Source organism: Berghia stephanieae, chromosome 10 (genome assembly GCF_034508935.2).
Source record: "Berghia stephanieae isolate SIO BIC M18660-M18661 chromosome 10, UCSD_Bste_1.3, whole genome shotgun sequence".
Classification (NCBI taxonomy): Eukaryota; Metazoa; Mollusca; class Gastropoda; order Nudibranchia; family Aeolidiidae; genus Berghia; species Berghia stephanieae.
The window spans coordinates 17,051,790-17,073,140 of NC_088369.1; the positions used below are offsets into that span (position 1 = coordinate 17,051,790).

General features: G+C 36.0%; 1 protein-coding gene across 1 annotated transcript in view; it reads left to right on the top strand.

The window, feature by feature from the left end:
• The window catches only part of LOC144980734 (uncharacterized), a 63,769-nt gene extending 44,125 nt beyond the window's left edge, over window positions 1-19,644 (top strand). Inside the window, exons 18-20 of the mRNA XM_078928456.1 lie at window positions 15,273-15,345; window positions 16,909-16,963; window positions 19,319-19,644. Of these exons, the coding sequence (XP_078784582.1) occupies window positions 15,273-15,345; window positions 16,909-16,963; window positions 19,319-19,456 (266 nt within the window). The 3' untranslated portion in view covers window positions 19,457-19,644. The remainder of the gene's footprint in view (window positions 1-15,272; window positions 15,346-16,908; window positions 16,964-19,318) is intronic.
• The last annotated feature ends 1,707 nt before the right edge of the window (window positions 19,645-21,351 follow it).

Consider the following 21,351-nt stretch of genomic DNA (forward strand, 5'->3'; position numbering starts at 1 on the left):
AAGTGTGGTTATTATGCAGGTCTGATAACACAATTTATTATGGGCTCATTTCCGTCATGGAAATCTTTAAAAAAAAATGACACAAAATATGGAATATTACAACAATGTTAAACTAGGCCTATCAGTGGGTTCGGATGTCAGACCTGCATATATGTATACGTCGATACTAACTGTTTTGGGAATGATTTTACCGCTCTCTGAAAAAAAAAAAACATTATAAAAATTTGGGCCAGAAAATTCGTCCTTCATCTTGTCAAAAACAAAAAAAAAATAAAATAAAAAGCTTGGAAACCCGAGACTTCTAGAAAGTCTTAGGTTTGACCATAACGTTGAGCGTTTGGTTAGAATTTGCTATGATTATTTGTGCTTGCTATCGGCCTTGGTGTCATCGTTTGTATGTACGCCTGCTTGCTTGATTATTGCTTGATATGTTTGTTTGTCTGCTTGTTGGATTATTTGTTTGTTTGTTGTGGTGTCTTCGTTATCGTTCTTTTTGGTGTTGTTGCATTTTCAAACTTCTTTTGAATTGATGATTATGATGATGATGATGATGATGATTTTCATTGCAGTATTAGTATTGGATGTTTTAACACACCGCTTAAATTTTCAGCCTCTTTTATCCCCCCTCTCTCTCTCTCTCTCTCTCTCTCTCTCTCTCTCTCTCTCTCTTTCTCTTTCTCCACTCCTCTCTCTCTCTCTATCTATCTCTCTCTCTTTCTCCACTCCCCTTTATCTCTCTCTCTCTCTCTCTCTCTCTCTCTCTCTGTGTGTGTGTGTGTGTGTGTGTGTGTGTCTATATCTATCTCCACTACCTCTCTCTGTCTTTCTCCCCCCCCTCTCTCTTTCTCTCTCTCTCTCTCTCTCTCTCTCTCTCTCTCTCTCTATCTATCTATCTAGCTATCTCTCTCTCTTCCATTCTCTTCCATCCATCCATTCATCCATTAGTCCATCCCTATCAACTTTCCCCCCCCCCCCCCCTCTCTCTCTCTCTCTATCTCTGATGTTATTTTCTTTCTTTAAACGCTTCCCATAGGTTATGCTGTGCCCTTCTATACATACAGCTCTCATTCGAATTCTCCTTACACTTTCTCAAACTGTGGCATATCGACTTCCTTTTAACTCATTCAACCCTAACACCGACTATATCCGTAGTTTACCCGGGTTACTTTTACACTATGCCTATTTATTACATTTTTATGAAACAAGCTAAGACTGGCCAAATTTAGGTTCCCCCCCCCCCCTTTTTTTTTTTTTAGATTCATATTTGCTTTTAAAGGAAAAAAAAAATAAGGACATAAACAAAACAAAAAACCCCAAGACATTCTTTAATAGCCAATTGGTAAGAACACTGAAGAAATGGACATGTGGGTATATTTTCTGATATCAAATTCATCAGTTCTTAATAAATATAATGTAGAATTGAGGGTAGAAAGAATGAATAATTTTGTGTTCGGATTCTTCCCCCCCCCCCCCTTGCGCGCCCTCGTCTCCTTCTCTTATTAAGTAGGATTTTGTTTACCGCTGATTTTGTTTGTTTGTTTGTTTGTTTGTTTGCTTAGACTGTTCTGGACTCATATTATTTTGAGGTTAATTTGTAGAATATATTTTAAGGTCATCAGATTTGAAAAATGAAGTGCGTTGTCCTAGTCTTCTAATTTGATGTATACCGTATTGCGTGTTATAATGACGATTGTCTTTTTGTTTTGATTGTTTTGTTTTGTTTTGCATCCCCAAGTGCTCGTCATTTTGCTCTATACAATAAATGTGTGCTTTGACTTCTTTCTTTCTTCCTCTATTTTCTCTTTATTTAACACATCATTTCAATTTCAATGTGTTATTTTGGTTGAATGCTGACGTCATATTTTTTCCTATCATTTTTCTCTCCCCCCTTTTTCCACGCTGCTGTTACTTGGAATCTTCAACTCGACGACTTGGAAAATACTAACAAAACATCTCATATCATTTGTATGGAAAAAAAAATACTAACACGTTTCTTATACACCTCGTTTAACAACGAATTATATAATCATCGTGTATTATTAACGTTATATCTTATGAAAATACGCTTTTTGTTCTATTAAAAAAATAACAACTTTGAAAATAATTCATTGAAAAAATGGTATGCAATTTATTTTTCTACAATCTTGTCCCTCCATTCATCCAACGTCAAAAAACAACAACAATTGTGACAATTGGTTTTGATTCGATGACCTTGACACGTCGAATGTCTGGCGTCAATGAACATTGACGGATTTTATTTTGTTTTGTTTTCAAACCAACAAAATGTCAATACTCAAATTCTTCCTTCTGGAATACGTTACCAACCAAATCGGGGTGTATGAAATCTACCCAAACGGCAAATCCTCGATTTTGCGTGGAATGAAAAAAAAAAAAATAACACCAACGATCAATGGCTCGGCGATTTTTATGGATAATTCGCAATGTGGCTTCCTTCTTGAATCGTTCGAACGTGGCGTCTGCATCTTCGATTCATTCCAACATGGCCGTCTCCACTACTCATCAGTGGACTTGTCCAAACTTCGCCTGAGCGACAGCTCGGGATCTGCCGAGAGCGGGGCTTACACGGACACGCTGAACTCGCCGGACCTGGACGATTACACCTCCCTGGGAGGGGCCGGCACGCCTCTGATGGGGGGATTCTGCTGCGCCTCCTTCCCCTTGGCCAGGGGTCTGGCTCGCACCATGAAGAGGCTTTAGTTGGAAGATTTTGGTTTTGGTTTTTATTTGTTTGTTTTTTTTTCAATGCTATGTGTGTGAATACGGAGGTCGAGGTTATTCGCTAGGTCACGGTGCCTTTCGCGTGTAAAGCGAGTGCTTTACCAACTGAGATATCTCGGAAGGACTAAAATTTGGTCTGCTGACAAAGGAATTGGAATTCTCAAGAGCTTCACTGACCTAAATGATAGTTGTGGCCAGCCCTGACTAAAAGGCCTGGTATGTCTGCCCTACCCTAGAGCAGCGGTCCTTGACTGATGTGTGTCACACATACGTACGTTGAATGTTGCAATGATGAAGACAATGAGTTGTGATGGTTGTGATGTGAAAAGAACATCATGGAATGTTATACGATTCTTACACTCTTGCTTTTTGGAATTCCCGACGTGTTCCTAAACGCTGCACGAGCTTGCGAGTGCGCGTTGGGAACAAAGTCCGAATTCCAAAATGCAAGAATGTAAGAAATCTTTTATTCTACCCCTCAATCGATTCCGATTTCGTCACCTCTGAATAAAAAACATTTTCAAAAAATATCTAAATGACAATTCTTTTTTTTTTTTCAAAAATCTAATTTTAGTGGAATTCAACGTTTGATAATCTGACGTCACAAATTATTATTGTAAACTTGATAACATTACGCGTTACTATTATAGGGAGAGGGCTGGAATAAAACATATTATTTAATATATTATATTATTATTATTACGACATTGCGTTTTGTATTTATAGGCAGAGAGTTCTCTGATATAAACGAGTTGAGCAGAAGCTCATTTACGATCCGGTCCTTTTGCCCTGAGAGAAAACACACATTCTGAATACGGTCTGGGTGGGGTTCCTGATCTCCCATAGTGGGAAGGGAGGCACTTATTGTGTTTTCTATCTCCCTATATCTGTTTTCCAACTTGCTTTCTGTCTTTGTCTTGGAATGAGATTACTTGGCTTTGTCCTGTCCCTGGCCGGATACCCTGGCTGAGAGGGAAACAGTCAAATGTATAAGTTCGTTTTAGGAAATGATATTTTTTTCTTTGTAAATCATCTCTATGTTATGCACCGTATTATGTTTCGTACTCATATTATATATGATTTGTAAACATTTGAGTGTTTTCCTCTTTGCGGGGACCTGTGCTTTTGTCTGGATGAGACTTTTAGGTGATCTCAAACTAAGTACTTGTGATAATGTCTTTTGACGACATTGATGTGCAATATTCTGTCATTCCCATTCTTTGTCCGAGTGATTCTAAGCTGCTAGAACTAGAAACTTTGGACCCTTAGACAGTAACAAACCAACATTGCATTATAACAACTTCGAGAAAGAAAGAAGAAAATATTAATTCACGGAACGTTTCGGGATTAAAACGTTGCTTCAGCCAATAACCAAAAACAAAACAAAAACAGTAAACACATTAATACGTTAACTTCAAATCCAGAGAGAGAGAGTCGACGGAGGAGTATTTCGTGCCCGAAACGCTCGGTGTTCGGTATTTTGTGTTCTTTTTTGTTTCATGTTTGTTCCATCCTCATATTTTGCGTGTCGGTCTCAATGATCAGATTGTGTTATTTCATTGGACTGGTGACGCATTCGCTGATTTATAGCATTATTTTTTTCTATCTTTTTAAATCTTTTTTCTTTTATTACCGATATTATTATATACAGATTTAGCATTGTAACCCTATGTGATGATGGGCTGAGATGATGATGATGATGATGATGATGATGATGATGATGATGATGATGATGATAATGGTGAAGATTATTATTATTATTATCATCATCATTATCAACATCATCATCATCATCATCATCATCATCATCATCATCATCATCATCATCATCATCATTCATTATTATTATTATTAAATTATTTTGATTATTATTATTATTATTATTATTATTATTATTATCTCATCATCATCATCATCATCATCATCATCATCATCATCATCATCATCATCATCATCATCATCATCATCATCATCATCATCATCATCATTATTATTATTATTATTATTATTATTATTATTATTATTATTATTATTACTATTATTATTATCATCATTATTATTGTTGTTGTTGTTGCTATTATTATTATTATTATTATTATTATTATTATTATTATTATTATTATTATTATTATTATTTTGTTGTTGTTGTTGTTGTTGTGTGTTGTTGTTTTTATTATAATTTGTATTATCCTTATTATTATTATTATTTTATTATTATTATTATTATTATTATTATTATTATTATTATTATTATTATTATTATTATTATTATTATTATTATTATCATTATCATTATCATTATTATGATAATGTAAATATAGCTATAGATATTGTGTTTATAACATGATGTGTACGTATGTGCAAGGGTGTTTGACAATAAAAGAAGACGTGTAGGCTTGTAAATTGATATAGATAGCTTGTCAACAAATTACGTTATAGAACAAATAAGGTATCCAATGATAGGAAGTTATATCAAGTTTTGTTCTTTTAAGCATTCCAGTCTAATTCAGTTGACTTTTTCTTTTTCTTTTTTCTTTTTTTTTCTTCTTTTGAAACGGAACGGACCAATTAAGGTGGTGCCTTTTTAAAAAAAAATATACTAAGATGGCACTTTTATTGTCTATAGCTACGTTCAAAATTTCTCAAATTTGCGTTTAAAATAGCGTGATAAGAAAATGGGTACATTTACATGCTGAGCTGCCTGTTGTGAATTGTAATAAGGAAATAGCAGTAGATGTTGCCAAGTAGAACACTGTCAAGTAGAACATTGTCACACCAAACAGAACGTTAGAGAATTGGGAATCCTTCGGTAGAACCGCGTATCACGTATGACGTCATGGTCAATCTCATTATAAATAAAAAATAATGCCGTTTTGCCATTTTTGCATGGATTATCTGATCAGAGAGATTAATGGCGTACCATGATCACCGATGTCTGGCACAGACTTGGTACTTGAAGAAGTATGGATCACGGAAAAGTTAACATTGTGACATTCAATCAAAAATCGCATAGCGGCACGGTACAATTTTTTATTTTACGTATCATGAGAATGATCATGTGATAACGACGTAATACGTGATGCGTGGTAGGTCGTATGGACTGCTAAACTTGTCTAACATGTCGTTAAGTTGTCACGGCTTGTAATCCTACACCCTTTTTTTTTTTTAAATTTTATCTGTGTCACGTCAAACATAATGTTTGTAGTTAATATATTTAGAGGTGAAAATACCGTCACAGAGATACACATTCCATTCAAATCGTCACTTTTTTTTCAATTCTATTCTGGGCGTATTTCGTCATATATTTTTTATTGTTTGTCATAATTTATATTGTCGTCAAGTTTTCATATTAAAATGTTTACTGCTGTACAGTGGAGCTCGTTTACAATGGCGTTGTGTCTGTTTGTTTGTTTGTTTGTTGTTTGATTGTAGATCTTCTCCAAACACGTCATCTACGGCGTGTTCATATCCATTCTCCGTAATACGCTTCAACAGTCATGACGTCACTTCCCTCGTAACTGGTAACTGGCTCTAAACTTTCGGAACAATGGCTCACGCCCTTATGAGATATTTCACCGACGAGCATAAAAGCGTATCCAGAGGAGAAAAAAAATAACATTATAAATCTGATCATGTTTTGATTTTTACACATTCTGATCACAAGACATATGAAAAGTTCCAGCCAGCATGAAGAATAAAAAGTACCGATTTTCTTTGTTTAGAACCACGATGGCCGCCGCTGCTGGGCGACGTGACATCAGACTATTGAATCCAATTATCCTCAAACACAAGACAAAACGCGGTACTATAACTATCATCGAAATTGCGTCTTCGACCAGAACCATTGATTTATTATGCCCCCTTATTTGGGGAGGGTGGGTCCAAATTTACAAAAGAATATTAGCATTTCACGATTTTAATTCTCCGCCCCCTCATGTTTCATGTTTTTCTAAATTAAAAAAAAAAAACAAAAAAAAACATAGAATTTGATCCGCCGTGACTTCCTGACCACAGTGGTCATTCTTAATGTCACATTCACCAAGGATAAGAAGAAATTAATCGTTAAATTCGAGAAATAATCATTGTTTAAAAAAAAAAAGAAGAAGAAAAAGAGATACCTTTTGATAAAATAAAATATAGATGAAGTCATTTCAGGGTACGTTTTTTTAAGATTCTTGATCTCATGCGTTTGATATTTTCGGAAAGAAAAAAAATGCCCAAATTGTTTGTTTGTTTGTTTTGTTTTGTTTGTTTTTGTTTTTTTTGTTTTTTTGTTTTTTTTTGTTTTTTTTTTTGGTGGGGGGGGGGAGTTCATTAAAAATAAATTATTATTGGAAGGGGGGGGGGGTCCCTCTTCTGAAGTTTGAGTATACCATCGTTTGCTTCTTCTCCCGTTGCGAGATTGAATAATACTGTTATAACGTCCCGTCCCCCTCTCTGTGTCCTGTGCCGTTGTATCCGAGTTCCACTCTTTATTCTCGTGTCATGCTGACATACATACCATTTACGTCATCTTAAAATGTTGGACTTGTGCTGAATGCCAGCGCCCTCTGCGTGTGTCAGTCGGTCTGTCTGGCTCAGAGGTTCTCAACCACCGGTCTGGTAGCCGATGTCGGACGGAAAAATAAATAAATGAATAAATAATTTGAAATAAAAATAAATTTGAAAAATCCCGTCAATAAACAAAAGGTCGTGATAAGAGAGAGAGAGAGAGAGAGAGAGAGAGAGAGAGAGAGAGAGAGAGAGAGAGAGAGAGAGAGAGAGAGAGAGTGAAAAGATTCAAACCATGATCCCCATGCTATTCAACACGTTTAGGATGTGAATGGTATGTTTTTTATACTTTCACGGTGTCTTTTCAAAAACCCATCTTTACATATCTCAAAGATTCATTTACAGTTTATATGATATCTACTTGCCTAATTTTCTCGAAAAAGATGTTTAATTTGGTTTCGTCATCCTCACACCCATCCGCATTTAGGAAAGTGTATAAGCATTTTCATTTATTAATTTTGCTACTGTGTCCGTAGAATTTTGTTTTCATTTTTACTGGTCCGTCAGTGCAACAGGTTGAGAACCACTGGTCTAGCTTACTGCTCGTTTGATACGGAAGTAAATGGGGTGGTGGTGGGGGGTGGAGGGGTGAATGAGAGAGAGAGAGTGTGTGTGTGTGAGAGAGAGAGAGAGAGAGAGATAGAGAGAGAGGAGGAGGAGAAAGAGAGAGACTGTGTGTGTGAGAGAGTGAGTCTGTGTGTATGAGACAGAGAGAAAGAGAGAGGAGGAGGAGAGAGAGTGTGTGTTTGTGTGTGTGTGTGAGAGAGAGAGAGAGAGAGAGAGAGAGAGAGGAGAGAGTATGTGTATGTGTGTGTGAGAGAAAGGGGGAGGGGAAAGAGAGAGAGAGAGAGAGAGAGAGAGAGAGATGCCGTTGAAAAGTTGAGGTGGTACTTGTTTATATTGTCAGATAATTCCATGGTTGTGAATAAATATTTGTATTTATAATGTAGGTATTGATTTTCTTGAGTTTATGAAATGACATGTGTAATGTGCTAGATAAGTTGACATTCATGACGATGAATGACATCAATGCCAATGAAGCATATTATGGGGTTTATATACCATTTCCATATTGTACGAACGATTAAAAAACTTGGGATATTTCCAAGGGTTTAAAAAAATTAATTAATTAAATAACATGTTGCTTTGTTTCTATTTTAATCTAATGTTTTTCAATATTATTTTTGGCTGCTTTTATACCAATCTTACTCATCACTGACTTGTAACGTAGCCATCGTCAACATATACCCTGACACTAGAACCCTCTAGGACTGGCAGTTTGACGTCATTTTTTTATGTTTGTGTTGCGTCTAGTGAGTTGTCGTTAGTAGAGCTCAAGGAAACAAGTTATTTCATTGGCTGAACTATTGAATACAACTCACGATTTGTTTTCTTTTGTGGCAAGAGACTGGCATTTTGACGTCATTTCTTTGGTCGGTGTCAGGCTATAACTTTACGATGGCTACGCTTGTAAACCTGAAAAGGTTTGTATAAAACTAAAACAACGTCAGCAGACGAGGCAGGTAGAAGACGGGAAGAAAAAGGTTATCCCAAAATATCAGGCTTCGGGTTGAGCATCAGGATTTCACTTTTACGTCGTGGCGGGATAATTAACCGGTAGATAACCACGCCTCTCGGACAATCGTCATCATGTATACAATGGCAGTGATTGGTAGACACAGCAAGCTACACAGGTTTTACTATCGATGGTATGTGTTAAGTAAAATACCCACTGTTCTACCGCTTGATCAGTAGAATCAGCACAGAAAACTATGTGTAAACTTAAACGTTTTTAACATGATCGAGAAAACCATGTGATAACTTGTCGCCCATTTGTTAATATAAAAACAATAACAACGATCAGATGGAGGTCGAATTCGTTCACGTTATTGTTTATAAACAACCAACGATGTTTGTCCGAGCACGTGTGAAGGTGTGTCACAAATCCCATGTTTTGATTGGTGAAAAATCTACTGGTTAATTGCATTTACAGTCATAAGTATACAGTGGAATCTGGAATCCTGATAACACCAACACCGTCGGGCCATAAAGATTGGTTTGACTTTAAGCAAGGGTGACTTTATCCATTATTAATGGAACACGCTTAGATCGGCCCAATCTACAACATCCCGTACCGCACTGCACTCGTGTACCGTCTCAACCGCGCTCGGAAGCTTCGTCACAACGCACGGTTCAACTTAGATGCTGTGCGGTTTCGGGCTCTTTACCACAACGGGAACATGTTGGACAGGTGGCAAGTCCCCACTGATGCAATGAGCATCAGCAGTACACGGTGGCGCATGCGCACATCATTTGTTATACGTACTTCCTGTGTCGCCTCACAAGAGGTGGTCGAGACTGAAAATGGTTCGGCATTATTTCCAGTCTTGTACTGACTGGTCTGTTGGGATTCTTCTTCAGTTGTCAGCTCAGGCCAGCTCTTGAAGTCTTCTCGTATGCGTGATCTCGGGGCACATCCTGCTGGCCTGGTTCACATCGGACGTCAAACGACGGAATTGGGAAAGCTATCATCTGGAAGAGTGGGAAAATGAGCGACTGAGGTCTTCACCCTCTCGTCTTCCTCCTCCTATTAGTCAACCCCCCCCCCCCCCCCCCCTCTTTCCCTCCCCCAATCACAATCTTGGCTAATATTTTCTTTCTTTTTTCTTTTTGGTAAATAGTTTTAGCCAACATTTAAAAAGAAAATTGTACTACAATTGGTAGTAAAAAAAGGAAAGAAAAAAACAAACACAAAAGAAATATCGATGATGATGAAAATAATAATAATAATAATAATAATAATAATAATAATAATAATAATAATAATAATAATAATAATAATAATAATAATAATTTAAAAATAAAACAAAAAAACTTAGTATGTTGTAGAACAAAGGCCGATAACCCGCATGTCTCAATATACTATGAACCGATCCGGTATTTTATATATTATAGAGATGTCATGTCATTGTGGTGTTAGTCCATATTCCCTTATACAGGATGCTTTTTTTTTTCTTATTCTGAATGTATTGCTATTTTGTGTTCCTTCCATTTCTCTTTACACCACCTTCCCCCTTTCCTTAAAATAAAATAACCCCCCCCCCCCCCCCCCCGCGCGCTTTCCCCTTTTCCCAACACACGTTTCATTCGTATCTTCAATCTCACATTGTGAAGTTCTAAATTAATATTGATATTCTAATCAATATGTACGTGTGTGTGTGTGTGTGTGTGTGTGTGTGTGTGTGTGTGTGCACACACATACGTATGTGTTTTTTTCAATAGCCATTGCTTTCTTATCACTGTCACGTTCTTTATTTAGTATATATGTTTAATTGTTTTTTGTTTTTTTTTTGCTTTGTTCTTGTTATTCACCCCCCCCCCCCCCCCCTTTCCATCGGTTTTTAAAAATCCTTGCTATTTTATGGATTTGATTTGATATCCTGTTCGTTTTTGTTATATTTATACATACTGTTTTGAAAAACTTACAGTAACCCATTTCTCTCTCTGTCTCCCTGTATCTCCCCCCCCCCTCTCTCTCTCTCTCTCTCTCTCTCTCTCTGTATCTCACTCTGTGTCTCTTTGTATCTCTCTCTATCTATCTATCTATCTATCTATCTATCTATCTATCTATCTATCTATCTATCTATCTATCTATCTATCTATTCTCTCTCTCGCTTCAATATCTTTCATCCGTCAGTGTTACATATATTTTGATATTTTTATTTATAACGTTTTCTGTTGCCTGATAACACGGTAAAATTATTATATAATCAGTCTCGCTTTTGTTTTTCTATTTGCTATTCTCAGGCGTGGGATTCTTCCGCGGATCCGTTTTTCGATCCCTGGATATCACTTTTTTGTGTTTTCGGTCCTCGGATCCTTGGAAAGATCGCCTAATTGTTAGTCTAAACGACACTTTCTCTCTCTCTCTCTCTCTCTCTCTCTCTCTCTCTCTCTCTCTCTCTCTCTCTCTCTCTCTCTCTTTCTTTTAATGAGTCGTTTTTGCGATCGTCACGAAATTTTCCTCTGAAACTGTATCATTGTAACTAATGGCAAATTTTCCCCTCTGAAAGTAGCCTTGGGGAATCCCACATCTGTACTGTATTCTATTTTTATGCCACTCCCGACTTTTTTGTTTTTGTTTTTTGTTGTTTTCTTGTTTTGTTTTGTTTTTAGATCCAGTGGAATCTGCATAAAATCAACACTCTTAAAAGTTAACTTGTGCTTAAAGTCAACACTCTTAAAAGTAACTTGTGCTTATAGTCAACACTCCTAAAAGTTAACTTGTGCTTAAAGTCAACACTCTTAAAAGTAACTTGTGCTTATAGTCAACACTCCTAAAAGTTAACTTGTGCTTAAAGTCAACACTCTTAAAAGTTAACCTGTGCTTAAAGTCAACGTCTCTTGTTGGTCCCAAATGTTCTGTTCTTTATCTACGTGTGTTCCATCAATAACGGATAAAGCCACTCTTGCTTAAAGTCAAACCAAATGCTTTCTGGTCCTAGGGTGTTGGGTTTATCAGGGTTCCACTGTATGTTTTTTTTTTTTGTTTTTTTTTTGGTGTGTTTATTATACATTTATGCTGTGGTTCAAACAGTCACAAACGTTAAATATTTACACAACTAAACGAACATAAATTTTCATCCTTGGAATGACTTTTGGCTTCTTGGTGAAAACGACAGGCTGTGATAGTGATTTTTCGGTTAGATTCAAATGGAGCTTTGCCTGAAATGGGTTCACAGCACTTGCTTTATTTTTCTTCTTGTTGTTTTTCCTTTATAAATATATATATATATATATATATATATATATATATATATATATAATATATATATATATATATATATATTATATAATATATATATATATATATATATATATATATATATATATAATATATATATATATATATATATATATATATATATATTATATTATAAATATATATTATTATATATATATATATATATATATATATAATATATATATATATATAATTTAATATATATATATATATATATATATATATATATATATATATATATATATATAATATTATTATATATATAATATATATATATAATATATATATATATATATATATATATATAAATTCCTGGAGGTGGTCTCCATACATTTTGTGCATGTTATTGTGTTGTGTGAGATTGTGTGTGTAACCTCTCTCTCTTTCTCTCTCTCTCTCTCTCTCTCTCTCTCTCTCTCTCTCTCTCTCTCTCTCTCTCTCTCTCTCTCTAACTCACTCAACCCTAACACCGACTATACCCGTTGTTTACCCGGATTACCTTACCCCATGCCTATTAATTACATTTTTCTGAGACAAATTTTAGGCGTAGTATCAAAGCTTAATTTTTTGATAATCACAAGTTAATGAAAGTTGAATAAAAATATCTATGTCCATGCTCATTTTTAATACATTTTTCTCCAATTTTGAAAAGTAGCAAACATCTCTAGGTTTGAGTGAGTTGAAAAGAAGGAGAGAAAGAAGATATTTATTCATCTCATGAGGTGAATGAATTGTCTCTGTTTGATTTTGAGGTTTTTCGCTGAATGTAACTCTTCTTCTCTCCTTTTACTCCTGGTCATATTGTTATAAATTAGCGTATTATTGCCTTCATCAGTATGTCACTGTGTGGATGTGTTTGTGTTTGTGTGCATTCGGTGCATTTTGGGAAGTCTTGGGTTTACCAGGATTTGTTATGCATTATTTTCAATTCTTTTGTGAGCTTCTATTTTTTTTTATTTTGAGTTTGTTTTTGTTTTTTCGTTTTTGTGTTCCTTTTTTTTCTTTTAGTTTTGATTTATTTTTTTCATTGTGTTTGATTTTGAGTTGTCGTTGTTTTAATTGTTTTTACAATTGTCTTAATTTATTGTTTAATTGTTAAATTGCATTTATTTTAACCAAAGAAAATAACAATAGAAAAAGCAAAGAACAAAAAGTTAAAAATAGAGATGACGACATTTTACCTTAAAACTTGTCACTTACACGTTCTTTGTTCAGTTTTCACTGGTTTTTATGTCTTTGTTGTCGTTTTTCTTTTGTTTTTTGTTTTTAATTAACGATTGTTTCTGCATTGTTTATTTTCTAATGTTGTGCTTGATACACTTTCTACTCCATTATTTATTTTTGTCGTTATGTTGGAAATGCGAGTCCTCCTGTTAGATTTAAAATACGAGTGTTTTCCTTCTCCGCCTTCAATGTTGTATGCTAGTGTTGAGTTTTATTTATTCATCTTTTATAGAGGGAATGAGATTAGCGGAAGAGTAGCGTCCCTTGATTGGACGTCACCTTACAGAGAGAACGTCAATTTGGTTTTGAAGTGTCTCAAGCCGCTTTCACCGGAAGCGAGGACGAGAGATGCATGCGCACAACCAACATGGCGTTCTCTCTCTTATAACTTTTCCGCCGATGACGTCACAGACTATGGGTGACGTCCACTTAAGGGACGCCACTCTTCCGCTAATCTCATTCCCTATTGTTAATTTATTATGTGTTAATTTTAAAAGATATAATATTCCTGACCTTTAACATTAAAATGCATGATGATTTCTAATGTTATGGAAACAATGGTTGAAATAGATGATGATTTCCAATGTTATGAAAACAATGGTTGAAATAGATGATAATTTCCAATGTTATGAAAACAATGGTTGAAATAGATGATGGTTTCCAATGTTATGAAAACAATGGTTGAAATAGATGATGATTTCCAATGTTATGAAAACAATGGTTGAAATAGATGATAATTTCCAATGTTATGAAAACAATGGTTGAAATAGATGATAATTTCCAATGTTATGAAAACAATGGTTGAAATAGATGATGGTTTCCAATGTTATGAAAACAATGGTTGAAATAGATGATGATTTTCCAATGTTATGAAAACAATGGTTGAAATAGATGATAATTTCCAATGTTATGAAAACAATGGTTGAAATAGATGAAATTCCAATGTTTGAAAACAATGTTGAAATAGATGATGATTTCCAATGTTATGGAAACAATGGTTGAAATAGATGATGATTTCCCAATGTTATTGGAAACAATGGTTGAATAAGATATGATTTCCATGTTATGAAACAATGTTGAAATAGATGATGATTTCCAATGTTATGGAAACAATGGTTGAAATAGATGATGATTTCCAATGTTATGAAAACAATGGTTGAAATAGATGATGATTTCCAATGTTATGAAAACAATGGTTGAAATAGATGATGATTTCCAATGTTATGGAAACAATGGTTGAAATAGATGATGATTTCCAATGTTATGAAAACAGTGATTGAAATAGATGATAAAATTTCCAATGTTATGAAAGATAAATCTACTCCTCAATTTATATATTAGGTAGTCTTTATTTGTGACCCACCGTGTCAAAACAGTATTATGTCAGGATGGAGTCGACCCCAAATAGGGAATTTAGAATTGAAACGATTAGAAATATGAACTTTCCCGTGTTTTTTTTTTTTGTTTTTGTTTTTTGTTTTTTTGTTGTTTTTTTTTTTGCAATAGAAGAAACTCAATCATCGAGAATGGAAATTAAACCCTAGTTACATAACTCTGGCTGTTAATTCAATTTCAAGCATCTAGTTCTTTCCTACATAATACCATTTTGAGACCAAGGGTCACATTTATACAAATTACTTCACTCCACTCTGATATGAAGGCGTAGTCCTTAAGAGTCATTGGGCCCATGGAGCCGGGGTTTATCCCTGTTTCTATAGTGTAAAATGGACAATAGCCATTGCTTGCTACCCTTTGGATAGGATGCTTAGTCTATTTGCAAAGTAGCAACACACTTCTGTTTGATCGGCTAAGGAGCTAATGGGATAGTCAGACATGAGTAATCAGGATTACTGTATTTGATGTGGTTGTTGTGTTTAGGTGGCGTGTTTTACCACTAGATAGATTGTTGATGATTTCCCTTTCATTGTGTCCACCCCCTTTGTTTTTCTTCCAGCAATTTTAAACAGTCCACAAATACTCTTGGCTGAGGAGGAAAAAATCTTTGACGAATCAGAACAACAGGAAAGGTATGATATGGGTATTAATATTAGATGATGATGGTGGTGGTGGTGGTGGTGGTGATGATGATGATGATGATGATGATGATGATGATGATGATGATGTGCTGGGGGGGGGGGTGATGATGGTGGCGGTGGTGGTCATTATGATGATGGTGCTGCTGATGATGATGGTGATGGTGGTGATTATGATGATGGTGGTGGAGATTCTAATGGTGATGGGGGTGTTTGTCGTGTGGTGGCGGCAGTAATTGTGATGGTTGCTTTAATGGTGGTGGTGACAGTGTCAAGAAGGTTGTTGGTGATGATTTGTGTTGCTGTGGCTGTAGTTGTAGTAGAAAATGATCTTCTGTTGTTTTTCATATCATTTTTTTTAACCTGTCATCATCTTCCTTTTGACTGGTTCTGAAATGACCTAAAAGTGTAGTAGTACACTCGTAAAGCTCCTAATTAGGAAACAAATACATTTTCTTTCATCTATTTCTTTGATAGTGTTTGGTTAGTTTATTCCACATGCATGTAGCAACAAGCAGACACTGACATCCCATAGAGGGCAGGGAGGCACTTACTATGTCTTCTATCCCCTTATATCTGTTTTCCAAAATGCTTTCTATCTTTGTCTTGTTGGAATGACATTACTTGGTTTTGTCCTGGCCCTGGCTGGATACCCTTGCTGAGAGGGAAACAGTCAAATGTATAGTTAGTTTTGGGAGATGACAGATTTTTTCTTGTAAATCACCTCTCTGTTATGTTTTCCTGTGATTTTTGTCTTCTTTTATGACAAATTTTTTGGTTAGTATCAGGCCATGAGTTTATTAAGGCCATGCTCTACTAGGATGATAAACAACTGAACACGTGTGTATGAAAGGTGCCAGACAAAGCAAGAGAGAAAAATACAAGTAAAAAACCATCCCAAAAAATAGTCTGACTTTCTGATTACCGGCCAGACGTGCTTCGATTACACTGAGGTTCGAGGTCAACTGATTTTTTGGGGATGGTTTTTTTTCTTGTATTTTTCTTTCTTGCTTTGTCTGGCACCTTTCATACACACTTGTTGTTCAGATCTTTATCTTACACCAGTGCCTGCTCCTTAATTTCTTAATCTGATACCTACCACGCTGCCTCAGTCAATTGACATTTTATTTCTAAGTTCTCTCTCTGTCTGTCGTTGATTTCAGGACCTACCACACTGCCTCCTACAGTCGGTCAATTGACATTTTATTTCTAAGTTCTCTCTCTGTCTGTCGTTGATTTCAGGACCTACCACGCTGCCTCTTACAGTCAGTCAATTGACATTTTATTTCTAAGTTCTCTCTCTGTCTGTCGTTGATTTCAGGACCTACCACGCTGCATCCTACAGTCGGTCAATTGACATTTTATTTCTAAGTTCTCTCTCTGTCTGTCGTTGATTTCAGGACCTACCACACTGCCTCCTACAGTCGGTCAATTGACATTTTATTTCTAAGTCTCTCTCTGTCTGTCGTTGATTTCAGGACCTACCACGCTGCATCCTACAGTCGGTCAATTGACATTTTATTTCTAAGTTCTCTCTCTCTCTGTCGTTGATTTCAGGACTGTGGTGGACACCGTCTATGCCTTACAGGACAGAGTCAAAGACCTGGAGCAGGTGAGTCACGGGATGACATTAGTGCAAGATTTCCAGCTTCTTTTAACTCGCTCAATCCTAAAGATTTTTGCGACTTTTCAAAATTGTAAAAAACTGTATTAAAAATGAGCATGTACATAGATAGTTTTATTCAACTATCATTAACATGTAAAAACTAAAAACATTAGCTTTGATACTAAGCCTATAATTTGTCTCAGAAAATTGAAATAGATATGCATGGGGTAAAAGTAACCAGAGTAAACTACGGATATAGTCGGTGTTAGGGTTGAGTGATTTTAATTTCTTTCCAGCTTCTAAGTCACCTTGGCCTTGGCATAACACTGTTTTGAGGCATGAGGTCACAGTTCAAGATCAATTTCAGGTTTTTTGAGTTTGTTGGAAATATGACTGACTATTCAGTGCCTTAACTTCTCCTTACCGACCATTTTCAGAATTTTTCCAAAATGTCATAGCTATTCAATACAAAAATTAATTTCTTTACACTTTAAATCAGAAGCAAAATGAACATACTATACTTAATTTAGAGCAGAAACACAAGCTGTACAAAACAGCATCAGTTTGTGTGGCTAGAACAAAGATTTTTCTAAAAAAAAATTGTTCATTGAATCGTAACGAATGTGACAACTTCTTGTAGTTGGTATGGAGAGGGTTAAAACTCAAGACAGTATGTAATTTATAATTTCGTAATTGTAACGAATGTGACAATTTCCTGTAGTTGGTATGGAGAGGGTTAAAACTCAAGACAGTATGTAATTTATAATATTGTAATTTGTTTATTTATTTATTTGTTGATTTCTGTTTTTGTTTTGTTTTTTTAGTTTTAGGTTTTTGGTACAAATTTGTCAGACGACATCTATTTGAAGTGGAAAATTGTAATCCTAATTGATTGGGTAATCAAATTGTCATTCTCAAAACTTGTATTCTTGTGCCAGGGCTGAGAATCTTCCGCCTAAAGGCGGATTTCCGCCAAAATGGTAGTTTGCCTCCGCCCATCCCCATCACATTTCCTCCTTTTTCAATATAATAATAAAATAAACAGTGATTTTGAGAATGTCTCAGAAATATGCGGTGTCAAACATTTTCCTCAAACCCACAAAATCACAATTATGTCTTATGTCATATTTTGACACCTGTGTTCAGTCTCGTGAAATTTGGTGACGGTCCCGTTTTTATGACGTCGGGCCAGACAGAATGGCACCAGATGTCACAGTTGACACAGACGACCAGTGGTGTTCTTTTATTATCTAGTTGATGGTTGAAGGAGAAGGGGAGAGACAAATGGGTCTGGATTTTTTTTCTCTGTTGTCGGTACCTGTTGCCTTTTTAATCTCCTCTCTCTCTCTCTCTCTCTCTCTCTCTCTCTCTCTCTCTCTCTCTCTCTCTCTCTCTCTCTCTCTCTCTCTCTCTCTCTCTCTTCTCTCTTCTCTCTTTTTTTCCTCTTTCCCTTTGCCTTTCTTTTTATTTCTATTTTCTTCTATTTTAAAATATAGAATTCATAATGTCAATACATAAATTATTCTGGTAGAGAAGTCCCTCCCACCACCACCACCACACCATCATCCCTAGCACCACTACTACTACAAATAACACCACATCATCCCTAGCACCACCACTACTACAACTACAACCACCACCACATCATCATCCCTACCACCACTACCACTACAACCAGCACAACATCATCCCTACGACCACTACCACTACAACTACCACCACATCATCATTCCTACCACAGCTACTACAACCACCACACAATCATCCATACGACCACTACTACTACTACAACCATCACTACATCATCATCCTTACTACAACCACCAAATGTTGTAATTACCCTTTTCAACTTTTGAAATTCCACCGAGTCGTGTTAGAAATTGCTGCGAGACAAATTTTGTATCGCATCTCAGTGAATTTTAGTGAAATTCAAATTTATAGGTTATGGTCGCATGGATGGGTCATTTTCTTTACGATGAAAAATTTCCTCCTTTTTTGTGACCAGTCATTCTCACCCCTGTGTGCGGCTATGTGGTCTAGTGGTATGACACTCGCTTTCAGATCGGACAGTCCTGGGTTCGAGCCTCGCTCGACGCATAGTTGAGTCCTTGGAAAAGACTCTTTACTCACATTCTCTCACCGTACTCAGGTGTAAAATGAGTACCTGGCCGTTAACAGCATTGTCTTTGTCCGAAAAATTGTAATATCGCCTAACAGGCGTCATGTCTCGTCCTACATGTTAAATGTTGCTGTTGACCAGGGACCCCTTGTAAAGCGCTTTGAGCACGTTTAGTGGATATTGCGCTATATAAAAGCTCAATTTTATTTTTTGATTTTTAAAAATCTCATTTCCGCCCCCAGGAACAACGCAAGTTACGCACAGATCTAGACGAGGAGCGGCGGTGTCGTCGCAAACTGGAAATGTTGGTACGGGGTCAGGTGATCAAGTCTGGGCTCATCGACAACGCTGGAGTGGCAGGGGAGACCAACGCCACGTGATGATTTCTTCGGAAATAACCCGACAATCGACGACAACAGTCACCCCATTTGCCATGCTCATATATCCAAACTCGTTACCTACCGATCCAGAATGTATAAACGACGACATCCGAGTCACCCCCTAGAGCCATTTTCATTATCCAGACTTCTTTCATTAGAGATGTCAATTATTATAGAAAGAAAATAAATTGATGCCAATAAGAATAACGCAAAAATCTGCAAAAAATGATGTCTTTTTGGCAGGCAGCCATTTTCCTTGTATTATATATGAGGCGAAGAGTATTTATATATATATATATATATATATATATATATATATATATATATATATATATATATATATATATATATATATATATATATATATATATATATATATATGGCCAAGACAATGTGAATTATTTTCAATTTTACTCATGAAATGGGAACCAAACATACATATTTTATTTTCATATCAATTATTCATTTATTATTCATGAGGTTGGCATCTCAGTATAATTTTCATTATCCAAACTCGTCTCTGATCTCTGTGGAACAAATAATTACATTGAATGACATCAGGGGTGCGTTCTGTTAGTTTGGACAAAAAAACCAAGACAAAACTCTACGGTTGTTTAGACGGGACTGCGAGTTGTACAAGAAGAGGTCAATCTAAATTGGCCTTACTCACGTGCCATAGGTATTTTAGTGTCTCGTTACATGTAGCGCCCCTACCTCCTATAGTGGGCAGGGAGGTACTTGCTTTGTCTTCTATCCCCTCTTATCTGTTTTCCAATTGCTTTCTGTCTTTGTCTTGGAGTGAGATTGCTTGGTTTTGTCCTGACCTTGGTCAGAGTCCTTGGCTGAGAGGGAAACAGTCGAATGTATAGTTATTGTTTTGGGAGATGAAATTTTTTCCCTTGTAAATCATCTCTCTGTTATGTACTGTTGCTCTTTTCATTTTTAACATATGATTTGTAAATATTTGAGTGTATTCTTCTTAGTGGGGATCTGTGCTTGTGTCTGGATGAGACCTTTAGGTGATCTCAAACTAAGTACTTTGATAGTGTGCTCTTGGAATCTACATCTGTTTCCTATTTGAACCAATTCCCCTTTGTCTTACTTTTTCTTATGTGCTTTAATTGTAATTCTAGAACTTTTTACTATCCCATTTTCTTCCTTTTTACTGACGCTGATATGACCTAAATGTGTTGCAAGCACCTTAAAAACAAAAAAACAACATGTAGCGCAAGCGAGCGCCATGGCATTGACCAGCTAGTGAAGGCTTGTGCAGCTTGCATTGTCACCTTAGATAACTTGTTACGTTTTGCTTTGGTCCTCCACCTAAGAACACACCTCGTCTTACCGTCACCTTATTGCCCTGTTTATTATACAGACATGTCACCCGTTTCTAATGGAAATAACAAATGTTACCAACCACCTCATACCACCGGTTGTACAGGATTGTCCCAGTAGTTTGGAACCAATAAGAATATAGTTTACGGAGAAACAGACAGCACAGCTAAGCACAGGATGTTAGCAAAGATAAAGAACAGACAGCACAGCTAAACACAGGATATTAGCAAAGATAAAGAACAGACAGCACAGCTAAGCACAGGATGTTAGCAAAGATAAATATTTTAAAATTTCAAGTTTTCTTTAACGCAAATCAGAACTCGAAAAATGAGTTTAATGATTTTTAAAAAAATACATACATCTGTAATGGATTTCAACGTGTCCACCATTTTGTGTGATCAGCACTTTGATGCATCACTCAAGTTCTCTCCTAGTGTTTTTGAGAATTTCTTAGCCGATTCAATGCCATCAGTAAATGTGGCAACAACAACAACAAAAAAACTTAAATGATTTCTTTATGAACTGAAACAAATTTCATAATGATATCTTCATTAGCGTCA